Genomic DNA, 27,664 nt, shown 5'->3' on the forward strand with positions numbered 1-27,664 from the left:
CGAGTAGGGGAACTGTTCCACCCAGCTAGGGATGGAACTGGGTACCCGCTGTCAGGCATTTGAGCCCATCTGGTTCACACCCTAACACAGACCAGTGTTCCTAATGCTGCATATGTACATTCTGGTGGAGTGACACTGCCCTCTAGTGCATTATTATGTGTATCACACTTTGTGTGCCAGCACTTTCAAATCTCAACAACCAATAAAAACAGTTATTGCAAAATCACAGTTTATTCCAAACTTTTCAATACAGAAAAATTGTGTTTTTGCTATCGACGTATGGGTAGATTCTCTCAACACTATACAAAACCATTGCTTTGTAAAACCTTAGGTATAACATTTACAAATGTACAAGAGAAACTCTCCTTCAGAGTTCTGAAGTTATGGATACGGATGCTAGGAAGCTACAAGACTGTCCAACAGCACACTACAAGTGAAGCGTGTCCAGTCATAATATTGGAGAACATAGTCAGTTGAATATCAAAATAGTAAGAATGCATGTTGTTGGTTATTAGAAAAATAGTTTCTCAAGTCTCTGTCTGAGTGATTGACTTTTGGTATAGCAGTATATGTTATATGGACATAAGCTTATTCAAATTCTACAAACCAGGACATACCATGTAACCACTAAGAAATAATTAGTCTTGCCTTAATGAACACGCTCCTAATAATTATGTATTCAACTGAAGCAACATAAAGATGCGGTCCCACACATTGTTTAAATAAATAACTTTAGTTTGGTAAATAAATATGAATTTTGAAAGCCAAAGAAAGAAAGAAAGAAATAAAGAAATAAAGAAATAAAGAAAGAACGAACAAACTACTAGTCATGTCAAGTGAAACATTTGGATTCATTGTTTTGTTACTCAAGATCGGTTATCGGTTATGGCTTAAGCTAAGAAGGCATCTCAGTAGATTACACAGTTCAGAGTTAATTCAGAAATCCGTTAAAGGGGAGAAACCCATAAAATGAATTGATGGCCTAAGATAAAATCAAAAAATAAAATCAATTATTATTATGTTACAGTGTATCATTTATACAGTAAGTCTTTTATTGTGTAATTCTTACATAAAATCTTTCTTCATAAAAACATAGAATCTATTCTTTACAGTTTCAGGAAAGTGATTGTAAAAGGAGTGGAGTTTCTGACTTGTGAAGGAAAATAGTTTCTGACTTGTGAAGGAAAGGGGCTTTGTTTGAGGGAGGTAGAGAGCCTGGGATGAGAAGCAGAGGATGACTGCACAACCAAAGTCCATCTTGTAAGCCAGAGTAAAAGGACTTTCTGGTGACGTGCTCATCCGATGTGGCTGCCATATCAAGCACACCTGGAACTCTCTGATACCCGTCCAGTCACTGACATAGCCCTCGTTACATTATCAGTCTCTCAAAGAGTTCTCTTTACTGTGGGAGTGATTGCCCTCTCCACACGTCAATCTTTACCTCTTTTCTGTTGTCAGCCTACTTTAGGAAGCCCTTATAGAGGAAGTGGGAGTGACCGGTAAATCTCTCATTTTCCAAACAGAAAAGCAGGTCCCTGAGGTTGACGCGTGTGATTCGCTGCCTGGCGGGTCTGGAACCAGATGGACCAGCGCCACCCGAAACAGAGGGACTAGTCCCCGAGCCCTGGCCAGAGAAAAACAGAGGAATATGAGATAGAGAAAAGAGGGAAACAATACTGAGAGAGTTAGAGAGATTGAACGCAAAACACATTTTGAGATTAGCCATCTGGTAAGTAAGCTGCTCAGGGGTAATGAACACTTGACACTCACAACATTTACAGGTAGGAATGCTGTATTCTCTCTCCTATGCATTATCACTAGAAGCATCTGGGTCCACCATTGGACTACTGAAAAAGCCTTTGTAATTACAGTAGTCTAATTGCTATATTAAATGTCTAATTGCTATATCAAATCAGCACCCTTACGGGTGGGGCCGCGTGGATTGTTTGCTGGTTACAGAACGGCCACATACTACGGAAAATACTGTATTTCTATCACTGAGTAGTTTAAGGACATTTTTAACGATACACGGAACATTTTGCATTTGTCTTTTTTTTCAATCACAATTATGACTTTATACCTCAAGAGAGTTTTTCTCTATTTGAGTGCACCCAGATAGACGTCTCCAAAATATTTGTTTTACTTTGATTGAATCCCTCAAGCACACAAGTCGCTTCGGTGTCTTTGGTGCACATCAACGTTGTATGACAAAGTAAATCAGGCATAATAATGGTGAGTTTACAGGTTAGTACAACTTCAGTCTTCAGGTAGGTTAAGAGTTGGGGATCAGTAGGTATTTCATCAGTCATTATTCTGTGGGTTGATGATGGCTACTGTTTTGAGCGCGACAGAGTCAGTTGCGGCCCGATAGGCACAGAATAGTAAATCATGTTTTGGGGCGACAGTGTTTGCCCAAACTGCTAGTGGCCAGAAAGCCATCGTCAACCCACAGAATAACACCTACTGGTAGGTCAGCATCTTACCTACTTCAATAGTATCTCACCTACCAATCAATAGTCTGATTAAACGTGATAATGTCCCATTCAATGTATGATGTGTATTTATGTTATGAAACGGTTCTATTTATTTTATTATTCGATTTAGCCTTGGACAGGTGCCTTCTTGGTAACGCATACCGATTGGTAACTCACCTTCAGAGTTGGCTGGGCCAATCATCACAGAAGAAGGCCTCCTATTTAAAAGCAGTCATCAGCTATGTACTTTGGCAGTGTGTTAGACGGAGACGTTCATTGTGTGTGGTCTGATTGTTTGCTATAAGTTTGGTAACACTCCGGAGGTTTGTGTCCACCCTTTGATAATGAACCCGCTAATGTAATGTTGAAAGTCCTCAGAGCAGCCTTAGGCTGATTGGTTTGCTACTGCTAAGCAGTTCGATATGCTTTGGCTTTGATCAAACACTGTTGTAGTAATAGTGGTACAGGCGCCAGCTTTTTGTAAACTACTTTTGGTAAGTTTTGGATAGTTAACTACCGTCTATTGTTTCCCAAGTACACATGGGGCAGGCTAATGAGCGTGGTAGGAAGAGAACGGCTGCTGTACCGATACATACAGTAGTACATGGGAAGAAAGAATGAATAGGTCATCCCAAAATCATCCTGCAGGCCACCAATTTGACACCCCTATCCTAGGCAAACACAGTGTCAGTGTCCGCTATGTCAGCAGACCTGTATCCTGCGTTTCCCCAACATAGGCCCATAAAGTAACAATTACGAGAAGAAAATGCAAAAATGTTCAGAGCAAGCAGCATTCATTGAGTAAATACTATATTTTGTGGTGATTTGATTCAAGGCTGCATTAAACAACTGACCAAGGAAGCATAGTTGCTGTGCTGCAGTAACAACAGCCACTGATACGCTTGGAATGTGAATTGAGAGACAATGACGGGAAACCTGGTAAATGTGGGTGTTAAAGTTCATATCAGAAGCGATTCTAGGACCAGACCCTTAGGGGGCTCAGCCCCTAAGGAGAATGTGACATGCATACAGTGACTTGCAAAAGTGTTCAACCCCACTATAAAATCAAGTCATTTCACTGCATAACAATAAATACAAACACATTTCTCTATCGGTAAATTGCATTAAATAACTGACAATAACAGGTGTGCATGGCCATGTCAGGGATGACAAGTGAGAGGTAATGAACGAATGATGGTAAACCAGTGTGATGGGGGTGTTTAGTTAGAATACCTCAGCTCCGGCAGCAGAAGATCCAGAATCCACTTTCCTCCTCCTCCTGGGGCCGATGGCAGCCAGAGCTGTCAGGTTGGCCTCCCTCTGTCTCACCTGAGCCAACTCCTGCTGCTGCATCTGGACAACACAGCCATAACCAGTGTGAGGAGTGGACATGCACAAACACACTGCAGATATACCTCACCACATCCAATTTGACCTGTACCTCTTTGGCCTTCTGCTTCAGACGCAGCTGTTCTGGGTCTTCTTGACGAGCTCGAGACTGCAGGACCAAAACAGTACGGGTTAATACGATACAATTCCTGATGCCCTTTTCAATTAATGATTTAATTTTCCAAAGAATCAGTGTTTCCATCCAAAACCTTTGGTAACGCTTTAGATTAGAATAACTATCTGTTATAACTAGTTCACTAGATCATTCACAAACTTTAATGAATTATACAGTAAATGTATGATAATAATTTATAACGATGCCTTATATAAATACTTAATAGATCACCTGAAAATGTTTTCTGTTTACTGAAGCTTTGGCAATGACAAGGATTACTATCGAATTATGGTATTGTTAACATCTTAAACTTATAATGGCAGAAAAGAGCCACACCTATAATGAGGTGCTGGCAAGAGAACTAGTGGACGACTATGTATATTAGAACTAGTCAAACCCATAGCTGCACACTCCTCATAGTTACTCACGCTGTGCACCCAATGGAACAGCTATACTCTTCATAGCCAGAGCATTGGTGCGTATGAGGAGGAATGGGCAGCTACTGCATTTCTTTCAAAAAATAGTAACCATCCTAAACACTGCAACCTCTATTTCATACTTCATGTATGATACTTCATTCACTAACTATATTTCCCTATAAATTCATGGGATACAACAGTGTGACTGTGAACTAAACAAAATAAATAACAAACAAATGGGGCGAGGGAGGGAAAAGGCACAGAAGTGGAGAGTGAGCAAACTCAGGAAACTGGTGAACGCCGAAGCTCTGGCATAAATGATCAGAATCCTTCTCATTATAGCCCAGTGTTGTTTCCACAAGCTAAACGACTAGTGTGAACAGACCTGACTAGATAAAGTTTTGCGTTACGTGTACATTATAAAAGAACAACATATCAAACATCCTTTATAACCTCAAAGGCTCCTATAATGCAGCTACACCGAGGATGCAATTGTAACATCAACCTAGTGTTATGTCAACAACTCATAAATCCAGATATTATACAGTAGAATACTTGGCAATTATTATTATTAGGAATTATTCAATCCTGGGTGATTCATATAATGTCTTCTATAGAGACTACCCATCATCTGCACTGTACTTAAAGGCTGTAATGTGTCTCCCTTTGCACTAGGGGTCAACACAGTACCAAGTTGAACAGGCTAAACAATGACGTTGATATACTATGCATAGAGCAACCTTGTTTATATTTTTAAAGGGGATGCCCCTTGACTTATGTCAACCACATGATGAATAAAAATAAAAAGATAACTTCAGAAAACCATAAAAACAAATGGGCTAAGGTAGACTAACAGTGCAAAACATGCATCTTTCTTTTTTAAAGGGGTTGCACAATATCCGAGTCTGACCATTACAAAAAAATCTCCATGGATTTTGCAACTACTCCATCAGAATGTTTTCCTGACACTGCTAGTGTGAATTGGCTGTGACATCACTTTATGGGATTACAGTTCCCTGTTTATGTGATTGTAGTTGGAACTTACTTTATACGTTTCTCACAATATTCTCCACACAGAATGTCTGTATCAGAAATATGTATATAGTCATATCATATCTGTCTGTTCTCTGTTGGTACCTTAGCTGCCTTCAGGAGAATCTCCCTCTCCTGCTCCTCCTTCCTCTGTTTCTCCATCTGGTCCAGCTGCTCAAAGAACTTAAGCTGAGCCCGAACGTCATTGTTCTGCTCGTAGCAACCTTCCTCCTGCCAACAGAAGACAGTGTTGATCAAGAACAATAACTACGGTAAGTAGGTTGGATAAGCTTATTGTCGGGATCAGCCGAGAACTCGGGAGTCTATCCCCGTTACAATGTGCTAGACCTCTGGGAGATGTATTGCTGAGGTGGAACGCCCTGCGCCACACCATCAGTTCCTAGTACTTCTGCTTCCAAGCTGCGCTACTCATACGCTGAGTTGCTGTTGACAGCATATTCTGTGGGTCTTGATTCTTACGCTCAAAAACGATGGCATTGTGGGCAGACTGTTCTAGAGAAACTGAGTTAATGAATGAGTTAAATTAGTTAAAGTCCATAGACTTGACTGGCGACCAGTTCTTTTTAATTAGGCTCTAAACAAACAAAGTCCATTAACTTGGCTGCCACATGACGTAATGTAAGCCATGCATTGGTAGCCTCGCGTAGCCAGCCTTCATCTGCCTTCAATGCATATTGCCCCAGGCAGATTAAGTCTGGCCCCTCTCAATTGTGGAAGGACTTCACGTCCGAAGTGGTGACGAGCCAAACAGATTTGCCTGGAACCAGGCTATAAACAACCAGGGCCCAGTATTCAAATATGGGACAGGACATTGTGGAAAAAAATCGAGACGAGACTAATATCCACGCAGTGATATTAGTATCACTACACGAGGCTAATCATTGGAGGGGCTTGGCGCCCCTCAATAATATGTTTGAAGACTTGACATTTGTGTCCAACAGCCAAGCAAGATTTTTCAAACCTTGAAATTGAAGTTCTTCTTCTGGGCCACCTGGGAGACCTTCTCCAGAAGGTTCTGGAGCCGTTGTTGAGTGGCATGGGAGACATAGGTCACCACCTCACCATCAAGCTCAGTTACCCCAAACCTCTTGCCTGGAGCACAGACACATGCACAGTGAAGGGCTTTAGAGAGAGACAAACAGATGAATGAATGGATGGAAGGAAAACATAAACGTGTGTATCTATCTCACATATGTCCAGCATCCTTCTGTGCAGCACGGAGGAGCTGAGGAAAGCCTCGTCTTTACATGAGCGTGTCACTGCTCCAACCAGCTCAGAATTGGTTGCTAGGATGCGGGCACTTTCCTCGGATAGGTTAACTCCAGCCATGGATGCCACATCATTAATATCATCATCATCCCTGGTCACAAAGACAACATCCCTATTTTGGTCATGTGCAAAGATATAAAATAATAATAATAATAATAATAAAAAGAGGTTCCAAAATATTTTATAATAGCCAAGCTGCAAGCTCACAGGGCTTGTATATCTGCTATTTCAAAAACAAAAACAAAATAGTTAACTTAAAAGGTCCAGTCTCTATGTGACAGCACGCAAGTAAAATCTGTAACACGTGCAAAGGGGAACTTTGCCAATATTTAGCATGAATCGCATTGTTCTATTATGACAATGACATGTAAAAATCTGACATTAAACTTATTTTCACACAAAATGAAAATCATACACTGTATGTTACAACAGCCCTTACTTGAAAGTGCCACCCGCCTCTTTCAGTTTGTTCTTTTGAGCAAGCGACAGGGCTGTAGCAGGGACTTGTTTAGTAGCTGGCACCAAACCAGGTCTCACCATAGGAACTGGAGAGAAAGACAGTGACAGGTAGATGGGCTAATCACCTGAATTACCCACAACATGCACAGGTGCACTACCACCTCACAGCAGCAGGAAAACAAATGACAGGTATACACAGTACACTAAAGCCACAGAAGTATTAATATAGTCAGAAATTTGAATGTTAATGTTTTAACAGTAGTTGCCTCTCAAAATATATCACAGCATCATTAAACTGAACTAGTATAATTTATACAGAAATTCAGAAGCATTTTGAGATTTCACAGATAATTTTGGCGTTTTGCCCAGTATACAGTAGTTCTGATGCTGACTCACCTGAATTGAGCACCTGTGGCTGACCCAGCATGATGCGTCCTGGGGCCTGATTCCTGAGGGTCACCATGGGTGTCGTTGCCACACTAACTTGAGGTCTCCGTATTGCCCCCTGCTGCTGCTGAGGTTGGAATACCTGAAAATTAACATGATGTTTCAGTGACTAGTGACAGAGTAGGCTAAACAATGCTTCCTTACTTAGACTTTTTGCTGTCGTCTATGGAGTTTATGGAGTGAAAAGCAACTAGAAAAGACTGAATTGGTGTGATAGTCTGTCTCCGTCTGTGCCTCATGCCTTGGGCGCCTGATGGCTGGCGCATGCACACAGGTTCACGTCCTCTTTCTTAGAAAAATATTGCCTACTAATTAAATATTCTTGTTTGTTCTTCCACTATTAAAATTAAGTTACTGCATTTCACGTTTTCATGTTGCTGATGTCTGAGGTGGGCGGGTCTTTCAGTACCTTCATGATGCTCAGTGACATCATGATGTTGCTGATGTCTGAGGTGGGCGAGTCTTTCAGTACCTTCATGATGCTCAGTGACATCATGATGTTGCTGATGTCTGAGGTGGGCGAGTCTTTCAGTACCTTCATGATGCTCAGTGACATCATGATGTTGCTGATGTCTGAGGTGGGCGAGTCTTTCAGTACCTTCATGATGCTCAGTGACATAATGATGTTGCTGATGTCTGAGGTGGGCGAGTCTTTCAGTACCTTCATGATGCTCAGTGACATCATAATGTTGCTGATGTCTGAGGTGGGCGAGTCTTTCAGTACCTTCATGATGCTCAGTGACATCATGATGTTGCTGATGTCTGAGGTGGGCGAGTCTTTCAGTACCTTCATGATGCTCAGTGACATCATAGAAAGTGTGTTTCCCTGCCCACATCCCTGTTTTTGAGTGGTGCAAACCACTCCAACAACTGGCTTTGTACCCGTGTTTGTTCGTACCAAAAAAACGAGCATGGTTGCTATGGTTAGCAACCAAAAAAACATAGAAATACCTTAGGGACATGTAGAGGAATGGATACAAATACCTTATATCATTATTTTGTTTGGGTTGAGAGTTAAAGCCGAATTGAAAAAGTACTCAGTTGGTGTATGTATAGTTTGTGATAAATCAAAAGTTCGACTGCAGGATGAATTTTCTGTGATTTCAAAGCGCAGAAGAAAGCAGATGCTTCCCTGGTTCTAATGTACAGTAACTATAACAATACATGTGTAGTTGCACCACTCAGTTCACACGGGTGTGATTTTTTCCTACAGGCAGGTGTTTAGTGATAGTGAAAAATCCAATACACCCACAATGGACTTTTTAGTTTTTTAATTCACTGTACCATTCTCACATGTTAGGAATGGGTGGACCAAAGGAGAAGTTCATTTCTCTTTTTTGTAATCTATTTTTTGTGGTGGTATAAACTCTGCTCCTCTGATCATCTCTCCTGTCAACATGGATGCTGATCTCAGCAGGGATGGTGGAGACATGTTCCCTCCATCTTAACCCTAGAACACTAAACATATTTTTGAGTGGTGTAAACCACTCCTACAACTGGCTTTGTTAGTCTGTGCAGAAAAGATGAGCATGGTTGCTATGTTCACCCGGGTGTGATTTCATTACGTCAGACATGATTTCATTACGTCAGACAGGTTATATAAGACCTTACACCACTCAGTTCACACGGGTGTGATTTTTTGTTACACCATCACTAAACGTAGTTATTGGTATATTTTACCCAATATAAAATATATTAGAAAAGAGAAGACTGAGTGTCTTCTCCAGCTGAGCCACAGCTGTCTCCACAGACTCCAGATGTGAAGACTGATGGACATTGACCTTCGTCCAGTCCTTGGTGGGTGGAGGACTGTTGATGGATGTGAAGTCATGGAGTAGGTGGAGGTGGTCTTCAAAGTGGGAGGGCTGCTTCAGCTCAGAGCTTCTCTTCTCCAACCGAGTGATTTCATGCTGCAGATCGTTGATGAATCCTTCAGCCTGTTTCTCTGTTGCTTTCTGCTTCTCTTCGATCACACCAATGAGCTCAGCCTGGCTTCTCTCAATACAGCTGATCAGAGATGTGAAGACCTGCACACTGACTGCTATCACTGTGTCTGCATTTTTCCTGCTGAGCTGTACTGTTCGTCTGAACTCCTGAATCTTCACTCGTCTCTCCTGGATCATCTGCTGGATTTCAGCCTCTGTCTTAGCTTCGTATTCTTCTTTCAACTTGTGACTCCTGAACTGTTGAACCATGTCAGAAATACAAGTATTCACAGACACCTCTGGTCTGTTTTGGAAGATCTTGGCACACAGTGGACACTGACACACATCCTTACTGTCCCAGTAATGTGTGATGCAGGTTCTGCAGTAGGTGTGTCCACATGGAGTGCAGATTGGATCAGTGAACACATCCAGACAGATAGCACAACGTAAGTGCTCTTCGGACAGGAGAATGCCAGTGGATGCCATTCCTTCAAGCTGAGATTAAAAGTGCTTCTCTCACTCTGCGCAATCAGCTTTTAATGCCACTGACAATAAAAGGAGAAATTAGGTCAACTGTCCGCCAAATATGACATAAAAACATCAAAACATTAAACGCCATTGACAATGAAGGGAAAATGTACGTCATGTGTAGACGAGCAAATCAGCTAACCAATCACAGGCAACAGGCATTCTGATTGGCCAGTATGAGATGATGCATGATGATGTATGATGATAAGAGGCTGATTATTCCGCTAAATATGACGTAAATTAAACATTCAAAACATTAAACGCCATTGACATTGAAGGGAAACTTTACATCATATGTAGACGAGCAAAGAGAGCGAGAGAGATCTGCAACCAGAGTCGATAGTTAAGTAGCTGGACTACCAGCCTGCAGATGGATATAACAAAAATTAGCTGAAATGTTTCATGCTTCATTCACACTTCACTAAAATGCTATAACCTGGAAACCAGACAAATCTGCTACATGAAAAATAATACCTGATGAGATTGATGGTCTGGCACTCCTCAGTTTGAATTACATTTAGCTCACCCCAGAGTTGTGGGTGAGCACCCACTATTCAAAGTGAGACTTTTTTGCTATGACGTTTGGAATGTGTTTGTAACCCCGCCCCTTGGAAATAAATCTCCCACCGAGGTTCCAGACTAATATCTACGCAGTGATATTAGTCAGACAAAAAAAAAATAAGCTTTGTGCAACATTTCCAATGTCGCTTTGAAGCGTTATAAAGGGTATTGAAACCATCTGTGAATAAATGAAGGCATGGGGAATGCTATCCTGATGGAGACGAATGGAAGTTTGCTTAATAGATGATTTTGACTTTAAACACCTTTCAGATGGCTCTTCGGACAAAATCTAACTTATATGTTATACTATATTCTCTGTGAAAGCAAATGTGCCATTTACCAGTGGGGCCGTCTGCCCTGGTTTGCTGATGGCAGGCTGGAGCTGAGGCAGCTGTGGTCTTGTGACCGGGGAAGTGAGGCGAGGACCTGCGCTACTCAGAACGACTGTAGTGGTGGCGGTGGCGGCGGGGGTGGTGGTGTTGGTGGTGGTGGTGGAGGCTGGTCCAGAGGCCGGCTGGGGGAGTTGGCTTTGCTGAATGAAGGCTGCTGAATCTGGGGTCAGCTGCCTCACTGCTGGGAGGCTTCTCTGGAAGACATATGGAAAGGTAGATCATAGATAGTTTAATATCCTTTCCCATTCTGGCGAATTTAAAACATATTTGACCTATTCAACAGAAAATTCAAACGTCATTTGTCAAACCAGCTTTTAGTTTATGTGTGATTCATATCACCCACTGGGTAATTATTGTTTCTTAATTGCGGAGAACAGTCATCATACTTGAAGCCCAAGTGAGTGCTCAATTGTTGTTTGTTTTATCTCTTTGTTTTTGAGCGGTGCCTCCGCTCCATTATGGAGCTGTGTGTGTCCGTATGTCCGTCTCTGTCTGTCTGTCCGAGCACGGAAAGCTGCAACACCTAAAGTGACCAGTACAGTACAGCACAGAGTAAAGTGGCACAGAGTACACTACAGTACGAGCCCTGGGCCCCCGGGGACCCCCACACGGACCCCCCCGGGGAACCCCACATGGTAACTCTGTCATTTCTCAACCGTTTCGGAAACGGACCGCCCCCCTGGGCGCATCCCTGGGGGTCTGGTTGTTCCGGGGACCCCCGCACAGTACACTACAATACAGTACAGAGCACAGTAGAGTACAGTAACTATAACAATAAATGTATAGTTACACCGCTCAGTTCACACAGGTGTGAATTTTCCTTCTAATCCATCATTTCACCTCATCTGTCAAATATACTGCCTGACACAAACAGAGTTCTTGATGTTTCCAAAGAGAAAACGTTTGGGGGGTGCCAGGCCACTTCCTAAGGGCCAGGGATTCAGGACAGAGTTGTCATGGATGCAGAAGACAAAACAACACTGTCCAGCAATCCAGGGATTGTGTACTCAGTCCAATCAGTCAGTGGCATACTGTATACTGTCAAATTCCAGTGATGACGTCTGGGTCACAAAATTTGCATATCTGGCATAAATATTTCTGAGCTCAAAGGACATAACACTTCTATACAAGACCACAATACACATAAAGCCATATGACAGAATAGAAGGCTTTAAAAAAAACACCTGAAAAAAAGATCTGAAAATGAAGTGACTAGATGCAACACCATTTTACACAATATGTAGTAGGGGTCTCTCTCCCTCCCTCAATCAGCTAAGGGGTCCTTGGCCTGAAAAACGTTTAAGACCCCTGCATTAGTCTATTCCCCCATAGGAATAGCAACTTGTAGGAATACCAATACAAGTTGCTTCCTTACCTTGAGGAAAGGCACAAGATAAGGCTGTGGTGAGGAGTTGAGCTCACTGTACAATCTGCTGGTGAAGTCCTCGGCTTCTAGCCTACTTTCCTAGAATAACCAAAGCAGCATAAAAAAATGAGGATTAAGAACGATTAGATTGCCTAAAACTCAAAACAGTGTTCATTATAAAGAGCTGTGACACAATTATGTATGTTATTGTCAATGTAAATCAGAACCATTTGAAGCATTTTATTTAACTTACAGTAGTCATTATCAATGTCCCTGAGATATGTGAAAGAAGAATACAGTCACACAAGTGAAGTCGACCTTAAGAAACGTGTTAGCTCTGTGATGGTTGCTTACCAGCAGGTCCTTCACCAGCCCTCTAACATTGGCTGCTGTCTCTGAAGACTGTCTCCCACTTGACGCCAGCTTGATCAATGTAGACAAGAAGTTCTTGCACTTCTTTACGTTCTCCATTGTCTCCTACCAGAAACACATAACAAATTCAGACTGAGAAAGACAGAGTTCAGTCTTAAATGTACATGTAGACGTGTTATTACTATTAGGTATAACATTGTAACATACCTGTGTGTGCATGTGTCTACAATGGTGACGGCGATATAAATACTACAATCAACACTTTCTGCAGAGGCCAAGCCCTGTGTGCTCCATGAGACTTAACTCACATTGCTCACTGTTGCTGAGGTAACAACAGTGGTCCCAGCTGTTTGGGTGACAGTCCTGGAGGTCATGCCTGGCACCGCAGCCCCAGGCGAGGTCTGGGTAAAGAAAAGTAAATTCCTACTTAGATCTTTCATAATGTTTTCTAAGTATCTCACCTCAGGGCTTTCACTTCCAACATCCACTGTGTGTTGATATTTCAGCTATAGATTGATTGCTGTAGAACTTGAATATCGCCATCAACTTGTCAACCCAGACTACAGTACTCTGTTCAGTTCTCTTCCTGGCCCAGCCAACAACTACCATTGGTCCCACCAACAACCAAAAGTCATCATCAAATACCTACAATCCAACACTGAAAAATATGGCTCACAATCACATCTGACAATTCACACAGGTTTTCTGCTCATGCGAGATGTGTTGTCAACCTGCAATATTACACACTGTGGAAATTGGCCTCTGTTCTTGTCTGCACTCACATGCATTTTTGTTTCATTTCAAATAATGATTTATTCTAGTGTCTAGCAACATGGCAGATAAAAAAGCTGTCTTTCAGGATACCACATTATTTTATGCACAAACAAATTCAGTCCTGAACTCATACTTTGTGTGACTGTGTGACGTTTTACTGAGCTGCTGCATGCAGAGATGGCATCTCCTCTTGAAATTCTCCATCACTACTTCAATAAACAGCTGCTTTCTTATACATCAATGCAATTTCATTTAAGAAATATACTCTAGCCTCACCTGATCTGTCATATTAAACAAAAACAACTGTAATAATTATGGCTGTTACATATATAGCTGATTGGAAAACATCATGGCGAAAGAGTTTATTAGTGTTAAGGCCTATTCATAGTCTGGATTTTCGGTGGTGAGGTGACCACCGCTCCGGTCGTGACGTCATGTTGTAGTTCGGTGGTCACCACACCACCGAAAATCCAGACTATGTATGAGCCTTTAGAGTTTAGACTACAGCACAAGTCAAGTACACTACACATATATTAAGGGTCAATTGTACACAGTGATCATACACTTGTCTACATGCCCACTCACCCCTGTAAGATGATGTGAGACAATCCAGATGCCTAAAGGTTTGATTTGTGGGACACTGCCTTTATACTTAGGCATTCTTCTTTTTAAGATTTATTTTGGGGGGTTTATGCCTTTATTGATAGTAGACTGACAGGAATAGATGAGGAGTGACACGCAGCAAAGGTCGTCGGGATTGGGCTTCGAACCCGCGACTCACTGTCATGCTGGCAATGCAGCCTAGGGTGCCCAGACCACCATGCCGGCGGCCCGGGCCAATTCTAGTAACAGGCTGCGAGGCCTTCCTGTCCAATCTTCGGCTATCGATAGTACTGCAAGTTACTAAACCACAGACGCACAAACCACAATGCAATGATCAGTGGCAAAGCCACACTATAGCCCTATCGGGCAAGTAGCAATTGAGATTGATGTTTGTTTTGTTTGTTTTCTTCATTTGAATTCTTTCATCAATTATGGGATTACATCATTTATTAATTTGTGAAATGGAGTTGTTGAAAAAGACTAATGGTGGTGTGTAGCACATCATCGTACCAAAACATGGAAGACAGTTGACTGGCAATCAGTACCCACTGCTATATTATTATGTATCACAACATAATGTTATATCATTGACCTAAAAGCCGTTATAATATCAACAAGGACCGTATGATAAAAAATAAAAAAAGGTCAGAAATGACTTTGGACAGTTGGAAAACTTGAGTTAAACTTGCAGAGTGAAGCATTACTTTACCTGGGTTACATTTTCCTTTTAGTGTTTCATTAGCGCGAGCGTGACAAAATAGGCTACACTTGTTACACTGCTACTCACTGAACACACGTGAACGGTAAAGATATCAAGGATTCGACAGGGTCACTATTAATGCTATGCAACACGGAAGTAGTACATACGGACTCAAAGCTGTTTATAAATCAGTGATGCATCGCATCAGTGACATCACTGATCCTTAGTATCTTCATGCAGCTGAGTCAACTTTTCACCGCTGTTTGGAAAATCCTGGTGACGCATGGTTATAGATTCACGACGGGAAAACTTGGAATTCCCTTTGGTACGCGGTACATGTGCCGTGGACCGGCACCGGTCCGTGTACCGGTGGTTGGGAACCTCTGGTCTACGATATACTTGATGAGATCCCAGAGTATAACTCCATCATAAGACAAACAGAGGTCAAAGACTTCAGCCCCTATCTCATGTAAATAAGGGCCACAATGACTAACTAAAACAAGATGAGATATATACTCACAAAGAGCTTGGCTTACCTGGAGGACAGGCGGTCTGTGGAGAGTCGTGGTGGCAGAGATGGGTGTGGGAGATGGAGCGGTCTGTCTGATGATGGCACTGGGAGCCACATGCCTGCTGATTATGGAGGTCCCAGGGGTCTTAAAGGGCCCACATAGCAAGTTACAATACAATACACCCATTTTACGACGAGAGGACACGTGTGCTACTTACAATCTAATTAGATATTTCAGCTAATGTTTTGAAATATAGCTGCTTGCCTGAGCTGTACGCAGTAAAGCGAGATGGGGTTGCACAAGGGCTGTGTATGTTGCAGTCAAAGGAGGTTGCTCTGGGCCAAGGGGTTATGTTAGCAGATTTAGTAAGTTGTCTTACCTGGCCAGCAGGCATGTTTGTTGGTGTGCCAGGTCGAGGGGCCAGTGCTCCTTGCTGGGCCTGGGCCTGCATCTGGGCCAGGGCCTGGTGGTGGATCATCAGCAACTGCCCACTCTCGCTGCGCACCAGCACCATCCCTGAGACAAATCAAACACAACTCAGACTTACGAATATGATTATATTAGATTGACTACTAATGATTGATATTGTTCATTGAAACTGCAGTTATGCAATTATGCCCCTTTATGATACCCCAATACAGTGCTCACAAATCAAAACAAAAAAGACAAACTGGCATCATCAGTGTGGAAGTCAACTGACCACTGATTGGTTCTTAAACATGCTGCTAATAATGACTGACAAAGCATTTGAAACACTGATGTGGTAGGGATTCTTTGACTGTGACCCCCATTTTTTTAAATATAAAACTGCTGTAGATGATGAAACCTAAAAGCAAGTAAAAGTTTAAGTCATAGCAAAGCAGATGTGAGTCTAGGCCAAACACTTTAATTAAATAAACTAAATCAATTCATTTGTCTAATCGCTGTGCTTTCAGACCACTGAATTGCCACTACCAGCCACCAGAATATCAAGCAATGAAAGAATACAGATATTGTCAAATCAGACTTGTCTCTCCAATCTGTGCACCTGGGCAAGAAGCAAACTGGTAATGCCAAAGCACCACTGCAGCCATAGGGCATCGCGTCAATGCAGGGAATGTTCCCTTTTTAATCAATGAAGGGTGCTACACTGACGACATTGTGTTGCATTCGCCCCTGTTAATTTATGCTGTCCGAACACAACGCAACGCAACACAGTAGGTGGAGCTTGATTGGTCCAGTGGTTCGCAAGATTAAAGGGCTGTTCACTCTAAGCACAATAACTATAACTACCGATATATCTTTCACCAATCACCATTGCATTTTTTTTTATAGTTGGTGTGAACTCTGCCATTTGAACGATTCTTTAAAACTATGTTATTATAGTTATACTCATTTAGTTCAACGGCACTCAACTGCAGACAGAGAAACAGACCTCTTCTTCTAATCTAAAGTAAACGGCTTGACCCCTAGGTGCCACGACATAAAGAAAGGTGGGGAAACTCATCAAAGATCAGATACTAAGCCAATGCTTAGTTATGTGAAATCATTGTGGATTCCACTGAAATGCATGTGGGTAAAACAGAAGCTGCCATGGCAAGCTGGCATTAACTACTATTATGTGGTCTTGTATACCTGTCCACTTTCTCACCTGGTTCTCGCTCACTCTCTCTCTCTCTCTCTCTCTGCCTCATTTCCATCAAGCTCTCTCCCTCTCTTATCCTCCTCTCTCCCTGTTTGTGCTGTCAACCACAAGGCAAACATAACAACCAGACTATTTATAATCTAATATGAGAGGTATAAAATGATCCATATCCATTTATGATACTGGGGTGGTTATTATGCGATATGCACTACCCATTGTACCCTTACTTAGTATAGTGCCCATTATCATAGGACTTGGGGCCAGTCTATGATGTCAGAACTGTAACATATTCGATGGCACCAGGATCTACATATATAAATAAAAGGGACAGAGACAGACAGGCAGACAAATAGATATTTCTAGATCTGACCGCTTTCCCACTCAGCACATCACTCTCTCAGGTCCTCTGCGATAGACATGCCAGGTTTGAAGTCGATTGGTCAGATGGTTCTCGAGATATACAGACACTCATACTGATATTTTGTGCATTCATATAGTGAGGTGCATCAGCTATATTAACAACCCATTAAGACCTGAAACCGATTCTACAAATTGCCTTCTAAATCAGTAGTTCTCAAACTTTTTTGTGCCACGGTCGCCCCAAAATGATATGAATTTGGCTCAGATCCCATTCCCCACCTAAAAATGGTTTGTGCCAGGGACCCCCCAGAAGAGAAGAATAATTCACGTTCAGATGTACAACAAGGTCACAAATCCTAATAGTTTTCTGAAAAACGTATGTTGTTATATATATATATATATATATATATATATATATACTATATAGCTAAAATTAAAATGACAGATTCTTTCCTAGTTTTAATGGGTAAACAACAGCCAACTGGCACGCTAGGGATGGGAACTGAGAGGTAATGAATGATGAAAAACCAGGGGAAGGGGTAGTGTAGTGTTGATTGTGTGAGTCAACTGTAGAGACACAGCTCAATCAGAACACAGCTGGCCTTCAATCTGGCTCTCTGTGAGATCTTTTCTGTAATGACTATGGTTATGGTGTTCTCACTTTTCATGTTTTTAGAGAGTGCTTCTGTTCTGGGAACTCATTATGGTTACCGGAAGCTATAATAGATGGGTTATGATGTGTAGTAGTAGGCTATAGTAGTTCCTGTAAAGTAAATGGATTTGTTTTCTATCAAAAATATTATAATTAGTCAGAATAATACAAAATTGTGTAAAAATGAATAAATAGATAAAATCCTACTTACCCGGGGGAAGCTGTAAATTGTGAAAATTAGGCTGTCCCGGGGACGTCTGTGGGGGCCTGGGGGCCAACATCTGAGGCGCTAGGGGTCGGTTCCCGCCTGGGCTGACAGCAACAGTTGCCGGAGCTGAACTCCTGGGAGAGCTGACAACTCCAGGAGTGTTCGTCTGTTGCGGTCCTGCTTGTATGATTGCTTTGGGTGCCTCTGCCCTCATTATGTTTGAGCCCACACTGACAGACAACGCGGTGGCCGGCTGACCATTGTTCGGGAGCTGAGTTGGGATGCCAGCGCCTGGCGCTGCAATCGCATTAGCAGCCAAATGGGTTCCCGTATTGTTGTTCCCGTTCAAAGTTATACCCGACCCAGCGGTTTGCATAGACGGTCTCAACTGTGTCCCCGCGTGTGCCCCTGTGTGGCTCGCTGGCTGCGGTGAAGTGACATTCAGGGAGTTCATGAACGGCGTCTGAATGACACTGTTTGACATGGGGGGCATTATCGCACCGACGAGCCCTTTTGACAGCCCGGCCGCTGTTCCGCTGTTTACAGCCGTGGTGACAGCCATCGCAGCACCGCTGCTGTCACTCCGAACACATGTCACTGTCGTCCCCGTGAGACGACCAACGCTTCCTGAACTGTGCGAGTTCATGGTCTGGCTTCCATTCAAAGTTTGAACTAGGGACGGGCCATTTCCATCGTGATTTGGGAGATAAGTTGCACTGGCAACAAGTGCCTTTCCTTGGTCGTGCGCCGTAGTAGCTGGGTCCGAACTGATCGATGATGCATCCATATCTGAACCATGGGGACCTCGTTCTAATGACACTCTCTCCTGTACTTAAACTTATTTTAGAAGGAGCAGAAACTATCCTGAATGGGATGGGGGCTAACTCTAACACCTCAACTGCTGTTCTATGTCTGCTCGGGTGCTTGCTTTCATGTACACTTTGGGAGACAAAGAACAAAAACAAACGTTTAGTACTAGTTACAACAGCGTACCTGCTTTAGCAACGTCTTGACCAAGTCCCAGCTGGACATGAGCTCGTCCCGGAACTAGCCATGTGATTAACGGCCGCCTGGCTCCTAAAACCAGGCTTCCTGTCATTCAACCCCGATGGCACTAATTCCAGAGACAGCAAAATGTGACAAACTACTCTTTTATTCACCGCTGTTTTCAAGAGAAGCTCGTCCAGCGGATTGGAGCCAACCGCCATCTTCGCACTCCTGCGAGCTTGTGAGAAGTGAGCTACTTAACAGCTGACGTGCGCATGCGCACGGCAAACGCAACGTCACCGTACGGGGATTCCGGAGCGCTGCGATTGGTTGCTTTCAGCGTTCAGAGGGCGGTGCCAATGTCTCGCTTCAGCTGTCAGTTCAGTGGATGTATGGGACGGAATCACATCGGGCTGCAGATGTCACGGGAAATGTTTCACACGAGATGTTACATTGTAAACTAATTGCTTACACTCGTACTCTCGCTCGTCTATTGCAAACTCGTGCCACGCAACTTTAAATGCTCCAAGAATGTGGTTTGCAGCACGACTATGAAGTGAATTTGAGAGTTTTGTCATCCTCGATGTGCTGCGCAAGATGGCTGCAGTGTTTTTGCCCCAGCAAGTGGAGTTGCTGCTGCTGAAAAAATGCGTTTGAGGGCGCCACACCCTCCGTTTTAAGAGGAAACATTGTATCATCCTCAAGTTAAAGTACTTGGAACTTCAACTGAGCATCAATGAGTGCACACGCAAATGGCTACATGTATCCCAACCTGTTTCTGTATAGTTTATGCATACAGTACTAAAGATGTAAGCACACACGTGGCAAAATAATGTATGGAAACGTGTACAACTACATTTTATTTGCATTGGCAATGGAAGCTCGAAATCTATACAGTTTGAAAACAGGTTGGTTATGTCATTTGACATTTTGTGTTAGGCCGGCCTACATAAAACTTTAAAAGTAACCCATGCGAAGTTCTATCAACAATTAAGTCAGGCCGGTCCAGCATTTAACTCCTGTATTATCAAATACATATATATATATATATATATATATATGTATTATCAAATATATATATATATATACACACAGTAAAAAAAAATACAGCACAAACAACAAAGACAAAAAACAACTAAACAAAAGTGTACAGAAAAACAATACAATACAATGACATAGGCCTACAGTAGGCTAAAACAATACAACAATGACATCAATCATTCAAAGGCCTATAAATAAATCTCAATGCAATCCAACAGGTGATTACAAAACATAACCAGAGCCTTCTATTGGCTCTGGTGTAGCCTAATGAGACAAGGGTGGTGCGTCACCGCATTCTTATAAAGGGCACAGCTGATACTTAATTGCACCTCTCCACTTCATTAGCTGTAGTTGTAAGCACTCGGCGTCCGTTAGAGGAGCTAACATTAACAAACATGAGTACAGGAGGAACTCCTTACATTGGTAGTAAGATAAGTTTGATATCCAAGGCCCAGATTCGTTATGAGGGCATTTTGTCTTCTGTCGACACAGAAAAGTCCACGGTTGCTTTGGCCAAAGGTAAGCTGGTATTTTTCAGAATGTGTGCTTCCCCTTCACCTTATGGCTCTGGAATGACTTATTAAATCAGTAGCAACTATCACCTTTTAAATTGCTTCTTAACCACTTTAAACGAAGTTGTCAAATGTTTCTACCTGAAATAGTAAATGGCATACTTGTAAGCTCCACACATCACTACATGCTTAATGTAGATGTTGAGTCTTCCCTTATTATTCACACTGCACTTTATATTTTAAACACTTATATTCTAAAGCACTTGTGCTATCTAGGCCTACATATTAACCTTTTCTGTGTAAAGTACCATCGAGTTGTGTTGCAGCTGAGGCACAGTTTGAGTTTATGAAGTTTTATTTTAACCTTCTCCAACAGTTAAATCATACGGGACTGAGGGCCGACCATCAGATAGACCAGTCCCACCAAAAGATGAAATTTATGAATACATAATTTTCAGAGGGAGTGATATCAAGGATATCACTGTGTCTGAGCCACCCAAAGTGCATCATGGCTTACCGCACGACCCTGCCATAGTACAGGTAAATGATTCCTATAACCTGTTGGGTGCTGAGGTATAAAGTCATGATAATCACAACTATAGTTAACTATGTATTTTGCAGTCCTCCATTGGCAGTGCACCTAATCCATACCACCAACGCTGGAGTCCATATAGAGACCCAATGCCCTCATATGACCAGTTAGCTGCTAGTTCTCTACTCAACCAGCGGTATGCAGCAGCGCTGGGCATTGGTAAGCATAAGCACTGCTCTTTGAGAGGTAACATGTCATTGTTCCGACCACGTAGGTCAGACTAACGGAAGGTCGGACTTATGGGCAGTCCCCCTTTAGGTAGTGTGGTTCATATGTTAAAGCTAAATTTGGAATGCTTGCCAACTACTCTACACCACATTTCTTGAGTCTCAACTGCTTACATCCAGGCCTATTGAAATCATCTAGTCCTTATCCATGTCTTTTAGGAGCAGGACTCCATGGCATTCCGGTACCAAGAAGCCCCATGGTAGAGCAGGCTGTCCAGACGGTTCCAATGGTCAATACCGACCAGAAAAGGGGCCAAACTGCAGCCCAGCAGCAGAACAGAGGGTCTGCTCGACCATCCCAGCGTGCTGGACAAGATGGCTTCCAGACTCAGAAGAAGACTGTACCACAGAGTAAGCAGACAGGGCAATTGTTGCGTTTAAAAAGAGCTGCTGTACACTCCCATTTTTATTTGGATTAAAAACAAATCAGCAGTGCTGAACTGTAAATGTTTGTGCAATCAGGGTTCAATAGATCTTTTGGGCCTAGACATGTCGCTCATGCAGCTACAGGTATATAATTGGGTTTACATTTTCTCTATTGACTTTTTTGACATTCAAATGATTCATGTTTAGGTCAGGTAAAACCTCAGAATGCCGCACCCAAGGTCCCAGCACAAAGTAATGAGGAAAACAAGAGGCCAAGACGAAGACAAGGTAAGTTATTTATTTACACATGAGTAATGTAGTTGTGTTGTGTTTGCATGGTTTGATTGTGGTACTTGGCATTCAGGAAGTCGCAGGACCAGGAACCGTGGCAGAGGCCAGCTTCTTGTGGAAAACTCAAATGCTACCCTGCAATTTGAGTCTGATTTTGATTTTGAAACTGCAAACGCTCAGTTCAAAGATGATCTCACAAAGGAGTCTCAAGGTCAGCTGATCTGTTAAAGTGGCATTTTTGTTTTAGATTGTGTGTTCATGTACTTTTAGAGTCGTCAGAACTTCCGTTTTTGGAAAGGTGGTTGTAAATGGAGTGTTTGATTTTCTTGCAGCAGAGGGAGAAGCCAAAGTGGATTCTGGGTTGGAAACTCAGAACAGTCAGGATACGGAGGAGATTGAGTTTCCTGGAGACAAATTCTATGACAAATCCAAATGCTTCTTTGACAACATCTCATCAGACTTGAAGCCCAGGTGAATGTTCATTTGTTTTCATCCCCTAGTTTTTCTACTAATCCATATTTTCACTTTGTCTTTAACACCGTTAGTGTTATGTAACAGGTTTATTTGTGTCCTTAGGAGGACTACCTGGGCAGAAGAGAAAAAGTTGAACATGGAGACATTTGGGGTACCAGGTCGCTTCCTGAGGGCCAGGGGATTCAGGGGTTATCGTGGGCGCAGAGGACAAGGCAATGCTGACCAGCGATCCCTGCCTAAAATTGGTAGTGGGAGGGTGTGAATTTGCTTGAAAAAGAATGCCCTCCTTTTTTCTTTTTTGGGGGAAATTTGAAGCCAAGATTTTCTTTTTTTTCTTAATTCATCCCAATGTCTCCTTGGGAATATTGTGCTTTGTACTCGCAAAGCACAATGCACTAAAATTATCTCATGATCGGGAGTGGCATTGTCTAAAGAAGAGTATTAGTTGGCACTCAATTCAGAGCCATGAAAGTTGGTTTATAACTCTTGATTAAACCACATTTGTTTAAATGTTTAACTATTTAAATATTAACTTTCACTTGTTTGACCAGTAATGGTACTTTTCTTTTTGTTTTTTGTTTTTGTAAATATTTTAGAGGCATGTTTGACTGCCCGGATATGAGCCCTTCCGAATGCTATTTATTTTTCCACAACTGAGATGGACATGAATTCCTAGATCTTTTCTTTTCCATCAATACTGTGTGGTAAGCTTGGTTCTTAAACGACCAATAATAAATAAATGAGTGACTTGATTCAAGTGTTTTTTTTATTTATTTTACATTTGGATAAAGAGGCATTCTAAATAACAGTCTGTGGATTGTGGAACATAGGCAAACCTCAGCCTATATGATTTGTGGTTTCACTGCAAATGTTCAGCTCGGGTACTAGCCTGTAGTGGTGCTACCATCAGACGGTGACAACTTCTTGCTTGCAATTAAAATTCATTTTATTTCCTATACGGTTTAACAATACTAAAAACAGGGGAAAAGGAAGTTGGAACAATGTTAGCTCTGGTCCATAGCTCTAAATGAGTTTCATTTAGAGCTATGTTAATCTCATCTTCCGCCGCTCGCATGAATGCAGACCAGCCTCTCCTCTTTAGCGTAAATAAAAATGTGTCATTAAAAAGCCTACTTTCCTTAGTGGACGCACTCTGAGCCCCCCACCACACGTCTAAACTGTACTTTTTGGCCAGAAAGGGATTTTTTTTTTCCACCGGAGGAAAAATATTCTCTGAGGCAGTTCTCTGGGCAATATCGGTAGAGGGCGCAGCGGAGTAACAAAGTGTTGTTTTTCCGGTGGAAACAAAATCCCCTTTTGGCCAAAAAGTACAGTTTATACGTGTGGTGGGGGGCTCAGAGTGCGTCCACTAAGGAAAGTAGGCTTTCTAATGAGACGACCCGCCTTTGTTTTGGAAAAAACGATATTTTTATTTACGCTAAAGAGGAGAGGCTGGTATGCATTAATGCGAGCGGCGGAAGTTGAGAGTAACATAGCTCTAAGTGAAATGCATTTAGAGCTATGGATCAGAGCTAGAACAATGTTGGCTTCAAGGTCAAACAAATCTGAATCTGAATGCAGAGTGTCACTTCCTGCCTATAAGGACTCACAGCATGGGCTCAATCCCACTGATTAGGGATGACACTGGTGTGAACGTCATTGTCCTATTGTTTTAAAGTGCTATAAACGGTGCAATTCAATTAAGCTATATTACAAACAATATTCAACATGGCCCCTGCTGATTGGTCTTGCAGTCCTGTACATGCAGTGGTTTACAAATGGCAGCCAATTCACTAAACTTGGGGTCTAGGTCATCCAGCTTGCTTAAAGTAAAATTGTCTTCAGGGATGATATCCTCCAGATCTGAGATGGTGTCAAAAGAGTCTCCCTCATTAACATAGACTTGAGGTTTGTCGTCCCCCAGATCAATCTCTGTGGCCTTGACAGAAAGCAGCCTCTGGAACGGCAGAGGTAATTCAAACATTAGTTCACTTTGACCACAATTATTCAGTGGCAATCCACAAATGCATCCTGGGGGGTTCAAGAATTGTAATGAAGGATAAGTCGGATGTACTACTATGCCATGCCATACATGCACTGGGAGGCAAACTGATGCTGGAATTCAGTGGAATGCTTTTCAATAAGCTGGCTAGACCAGGTTATGAACACTATTTTTAATGATTGCCACCTTTGTCAGATAGGCCTAATCGGTTCAGGAAAATAAAACCTTGCTATTTCTGATCTTGTATTTTGACGTGCATGCTAGTTCTGCAGTGTTTCGCTTTGTCAGGTTTCCAGGCTTGACACAGTCGGACATAATCTATGCTCTAAGGCCTTGTTCAGACTGGCAGCCCAAATCCCAACCCAGTCGCTTGTAAATCCAGTCCAAATATGATTTGAGTCAAATTGGTTTCTGAACAAGGCTAAGGAATGTAATTAAAATCTGATAAGAAAAAATCAGGATTTTTCTGTGGTGTGCCAGTGTGAACCGATTGTTTAATGCAGGTGGCAATCATTAAAAAGATTGTTTATTCATATTGTGCTGGTTCTCATTATCTTCACAGCATCTGTCAGCTGGAATTGCAGGACCATGACGTTTCTGTCTTAACCTTATTTTTGAGTGGTGCAACCGTAGGGGGCAGCCACTCCAATTCCCAGCTTTGTCCGTCTCTGGCTGTGTCCCTGTGTCCCTACTCCCTATGTATATTTAGGGTACCAACAGGGGGCGCTGTTGCACCACTCACTTCGGATTGGTCTGATTTTATTTTTTGAGTGGTGCAACCGGGTCCCCAGTCCCAGAATACGACAAAATGACCACCATGGGAATACAGCTGACAGTGACATGGTAAACTAGATGATTGAAAGTCACAAGACCATGATAGGTCCTACAGTATGTGTACTCTACCAACCTGATGAAGAAAGGAGATGAAACATCTGTCTGAGATGGAGCCATAGCTTGTGTCCAAATTGTACAAGGACTGCGTCATGTACTTCCTGTCCTGCAACTGTACACAGCCAAGCAGAGGACAAATCAGCCATTTTTCTCCAACAGATACTTTAATGAGCACAAGATATACAGCTCTTACTGTACCTGGTGGCAATGATGGTAGCCATAGTCCACAACAGTAGAAGTCCTCTAAATTATGGGAAATAATATATTATTTTAAGAAAAATCAATATTTGAGATTAAAAATAATATATTTTAGTGTGATGCTAATTGTTGACCAGATTTATACTATCGGATGGAAACCACCTTACTCCATTTGAGGTTTTTTTCATAAAGCAATGCTATTGAACACCCTTTACGTCTTGTGTTGGTTAGTAATTGACAGTATATAAAGTCACAATACAAACTTTGATGAGGCAGTATTGCACTGTTAAAAATATAAGGTTTTTTCATCTCCTGAAAATGTATATTTTTCATTTCCTGAAAATGAACATTTTGGAGTTAGGTGGTTTCCTTCCGACAGCAGAGATATACAGGTTCATTTAAAAGAAACCAAATACCGTGGAAAAGGTTTTCTATAATTTAACGTAATTCTAATTCTAATATTAGAATATCACATAAGACCAATAAAGAAAGGATTTATAATACAAAAATATCCATCTTCTGAAAAGTACGTTAATGTATGCACTTAATACTTGATCAGGTCTCCTTTTACACACATTACTGCATCAAAGCGGCGTGGCATGGAGATGATCAGCCTGTCGCTATATAGGGCACAGCAGTGGGCATGGTTTTCTGGTTCCACTGAACGATTGGCCATTCATTTTTCCCATATTAATTTACAAAAATGTTTATATCAATTATTTTAAGCCTAGAGTGAAGCCTGCAGGATCCTGGTGAATCATGCCCATAAAACCTTTGATTCTGTGAAAAGATAACAAAATAAAACTGCAAAACAAAGGGTATTTATTAAATGTACTATATCATATAATTAAATATATTAAAAAAAAAATCTATTTTTCACAGAATCAAAGGTTTTATGGCCATGAATCACCAGGATCCTGGATGGCTTGATTCTCTAAAATAATTGATATAAATATCTTTGTAAATCTCTATGGGAAAAATGAATGGCAGATTTTTCAGTGGAAGCAGAAAACTACGCCCACTGCTATGCCCTGGCCTATAGAAGCCCAGGTTGCATTGATAGCGGCCTTCAGCTTGTCTACATTGTTGGGTTCGGTGTCTCTCATCCTCCTCTTGACAATACAGGTCAGGCAAGTTTGCTGGCTAATCAAACCATGGTCAGACAAACCAGTTTACCAGTATTTCTGTGCCAAAAGTTTAGTGCCAAAATTACTAGTAACTTATTTGCTAACCATGGTGGCCAGTCAACTCACCTGACCTGAACCCCATGTAGAGAGTATTGTAGACTTTGCAAAGAGGAAGATGACATACTGTACCACGTAGACTTTGATGCCTGACAGCATGTCCCAGGTTCGATTCCCGAGTGTGGTGGCCGGTGGTGGATTTGCTACATGCCACTCCCAACTTTATTACGCTTCCTGTCTATCTCACTACTGTCCTGTCGAAATAGTGGAAATCCCCAAAACAAAATAACAATGGGCTTCCATAACACCTCATTAATACTAGTGACGCAGGCTTTGATGCAGTAATTCATGTATAAAGAGCACCGATCAAGTATTGAGTGCATAAATGGATATTTTTCAGAATTTCTATATTTTAAATAATTATCTAATATCAAGCTACTGGATTTTTCATTTTCATGAGCTTTTTTTAATTCCACGAAACTAATTTTTACCAATATTCAAATGTTTTGAGATGCATGTGCGTGCGTGCGTGTGTATAATTAAGAGATGCAAATACCTGTTTCAGTGAGTTGCCATTGAGATAAGAAAAGTCTTGGTGAATGGAAGATTGGTCATAAACCTGTAAGAATAAATGACAGGGGTTATAGCTTCATTTTGGGCTACACTATTCTTAAAGTATCAATTGTGGAAACTGTTA

General features: G+C 41.9%; 3 protein-coding genes across 6 annotated transcripts in view; 1 reads left to right on the forward strand and 2 right to left on the reverse strand.

Moving 5' to 3' along the window:
• Positions 1-223: 223 nt before the first annotated feature.
• On the reverse strand, positions 224-19,846 carry LOC306930301 (transcription initiation factor TFIID subunit 4-like). Of its 2 annotated transcripts, XM_079511181.1 has the most exons (15): positions 18,206-19,846; positions 15,738-15,874; positions 15,383-15,502; positions 13,078-13,170; positions 12,752-12,874; positions 12,407-12,496; positions 10,980-11,225; positions 7,575-7,707; positions 7,159-7,264; positions 6,641-6,810; positions 6,412-6,542; positions 5,535-5,660; positions 3,916-3,972; positions 3,708-3,827; positions 224-1,624 (listed from the first exon to the last, which is right to left on the reverse strand). In XM_079511181.1, the coding sequence occupies exons 1-15, from the start codon at positions 18,987-18,989 to the stop codon at positions 1,460-1,462; spliced, it is 2,601 nt and encodes an 866-aa protein (XP_079367307.1). In that variant the 5' UTR covers positions 18,990-19,846; the 3' UTR covers positions 224-1,459. The 2 variants fall into 2 exon arrangements, with proteins under 2 accessions (XP_079367307.1, XP_079367308.1); XM_079511182.1 differs by lacking the exon at positions 13,078-13,170.
• Positions 19,847-20,546: 700 nt separating this feature from the next.
• On the forward strand, positions 20,547-23,444 carry LOC306928980 (protein LSM14 homolog B-like). 3 transcript variants are annotated; one of them, XM_079509311.1, is made up of 8 exons: positions 20,547-20,749; positions 21,119-21,282; positions 21,364-21,493; positions 21,721-21,912; positions 22,135-22,215; positions 22,292-22,429; positions 22,551-22,689; positions 22,795-23,444. In XM_079509311.1, the coding sequence occupies exons 1-8, from the start codon at positions 20,626-20,628 to the stop codon at positions 22,952-22,954; spliced, it is 1,128 nt and encodes a 375-aa protein (XP_079365437.1). In that variant the 5' UTR covers positions 20,547-20,625; the 3' UTR covers positions 22,955-23,444. The 3 variants fall into 3 exon arrangements, with proteins under 3 accessions (XP_079365437.1, XP_079365438.1, XP_079365439.1); XM_079509312.1 differs by having other exon boundaries at positions 22,554-22,689; XM_079509313.1 differs by lacking the exon at positions 22,292-22,429.
• A 971-nt stretch (positions 23,445-24,415) lies between these two features.
• The window catches only part of LOC306929901 (cadherin-like protein 26), a gene marked incomplete at both ends in the record, with an annotated part of 11,829 nt that continues 8,580 nt past the window's right edge, over positions 24,416-27,664 (reverse strand). Inside the window, 4 exons of the mRNA XM_079510633.1 lie at positions 24,416-24,649; positions 25,602-25,697; positions 25,784-25,828; positions 27,524-27,586. Coding sequence (XP_079366759.1) covers positions 24,416-24,649; positions 25,602-25,697; positions 25,784-25,828; positions 27,524-27,586 — 438 coding nt within the window. The remainder of the gene's footprint in view (positions 24,650-25,601; positions 25,698-25,783; positions 25,829-27,523; positions 27,587-27,664) is intronic.

Source organism: Electrona antarctica (genome assembly GCF_951216825.1).
Source record: "Electrona antarctica genome assembly, chromosome: 9".
NCBI lineage: Eukaryota > Metazoa > Chordata > Actinopteri > Myctophiformes > Myctophidae > Electrona > Electrona antarctica.

Bases quoted from the DNA above. Each gene is read 5' to 3' on its own strand.
- LOC306930301 (XM_079511181.1), bottom strand. From the start codon at position 18,989: ATGGATGCATCATCGATCAGTTCGGACCCAGCTACTACGGCGCACGAC. The intron at 15,503-15,737 runs GTAAGACAACTT...GGGCCCTTTAAG, and splicing joins CAAACATGCCTGCTGGCCAG to ACCCCTGGGACCTCCATAAT. The intron at 11,226-12,406 runs GTAAGGAAGCAA...TATGTCTTCCAG, and splicing joins ATCTTGTGCCTTTCCTCAAG to AGAAGCCTCCCAGCAGTGAG.
- LOC306928980 (XM_079509311.1), top strand. From the start codon at position 20,626: ATGAGTACAGGAGGAACTCCTTACATTGGTAGTAAGATAAGTTTGATA. The intron at 21,494-21,720 runs GTAAGCATAAGC...CATGTCTTTTAG, and splicing joins TGCAGCAGCGCTGGGCATTG to GAGCAGGACTCCATGGCATT. The intron at 22,430-22,550 runs GTCAGCTGATCT...ATTTTCTTGCAG, and splicing joins TCTCACAAAGGAGTCTCAAG to CAGAGGGAGAAGCCAAAGTG.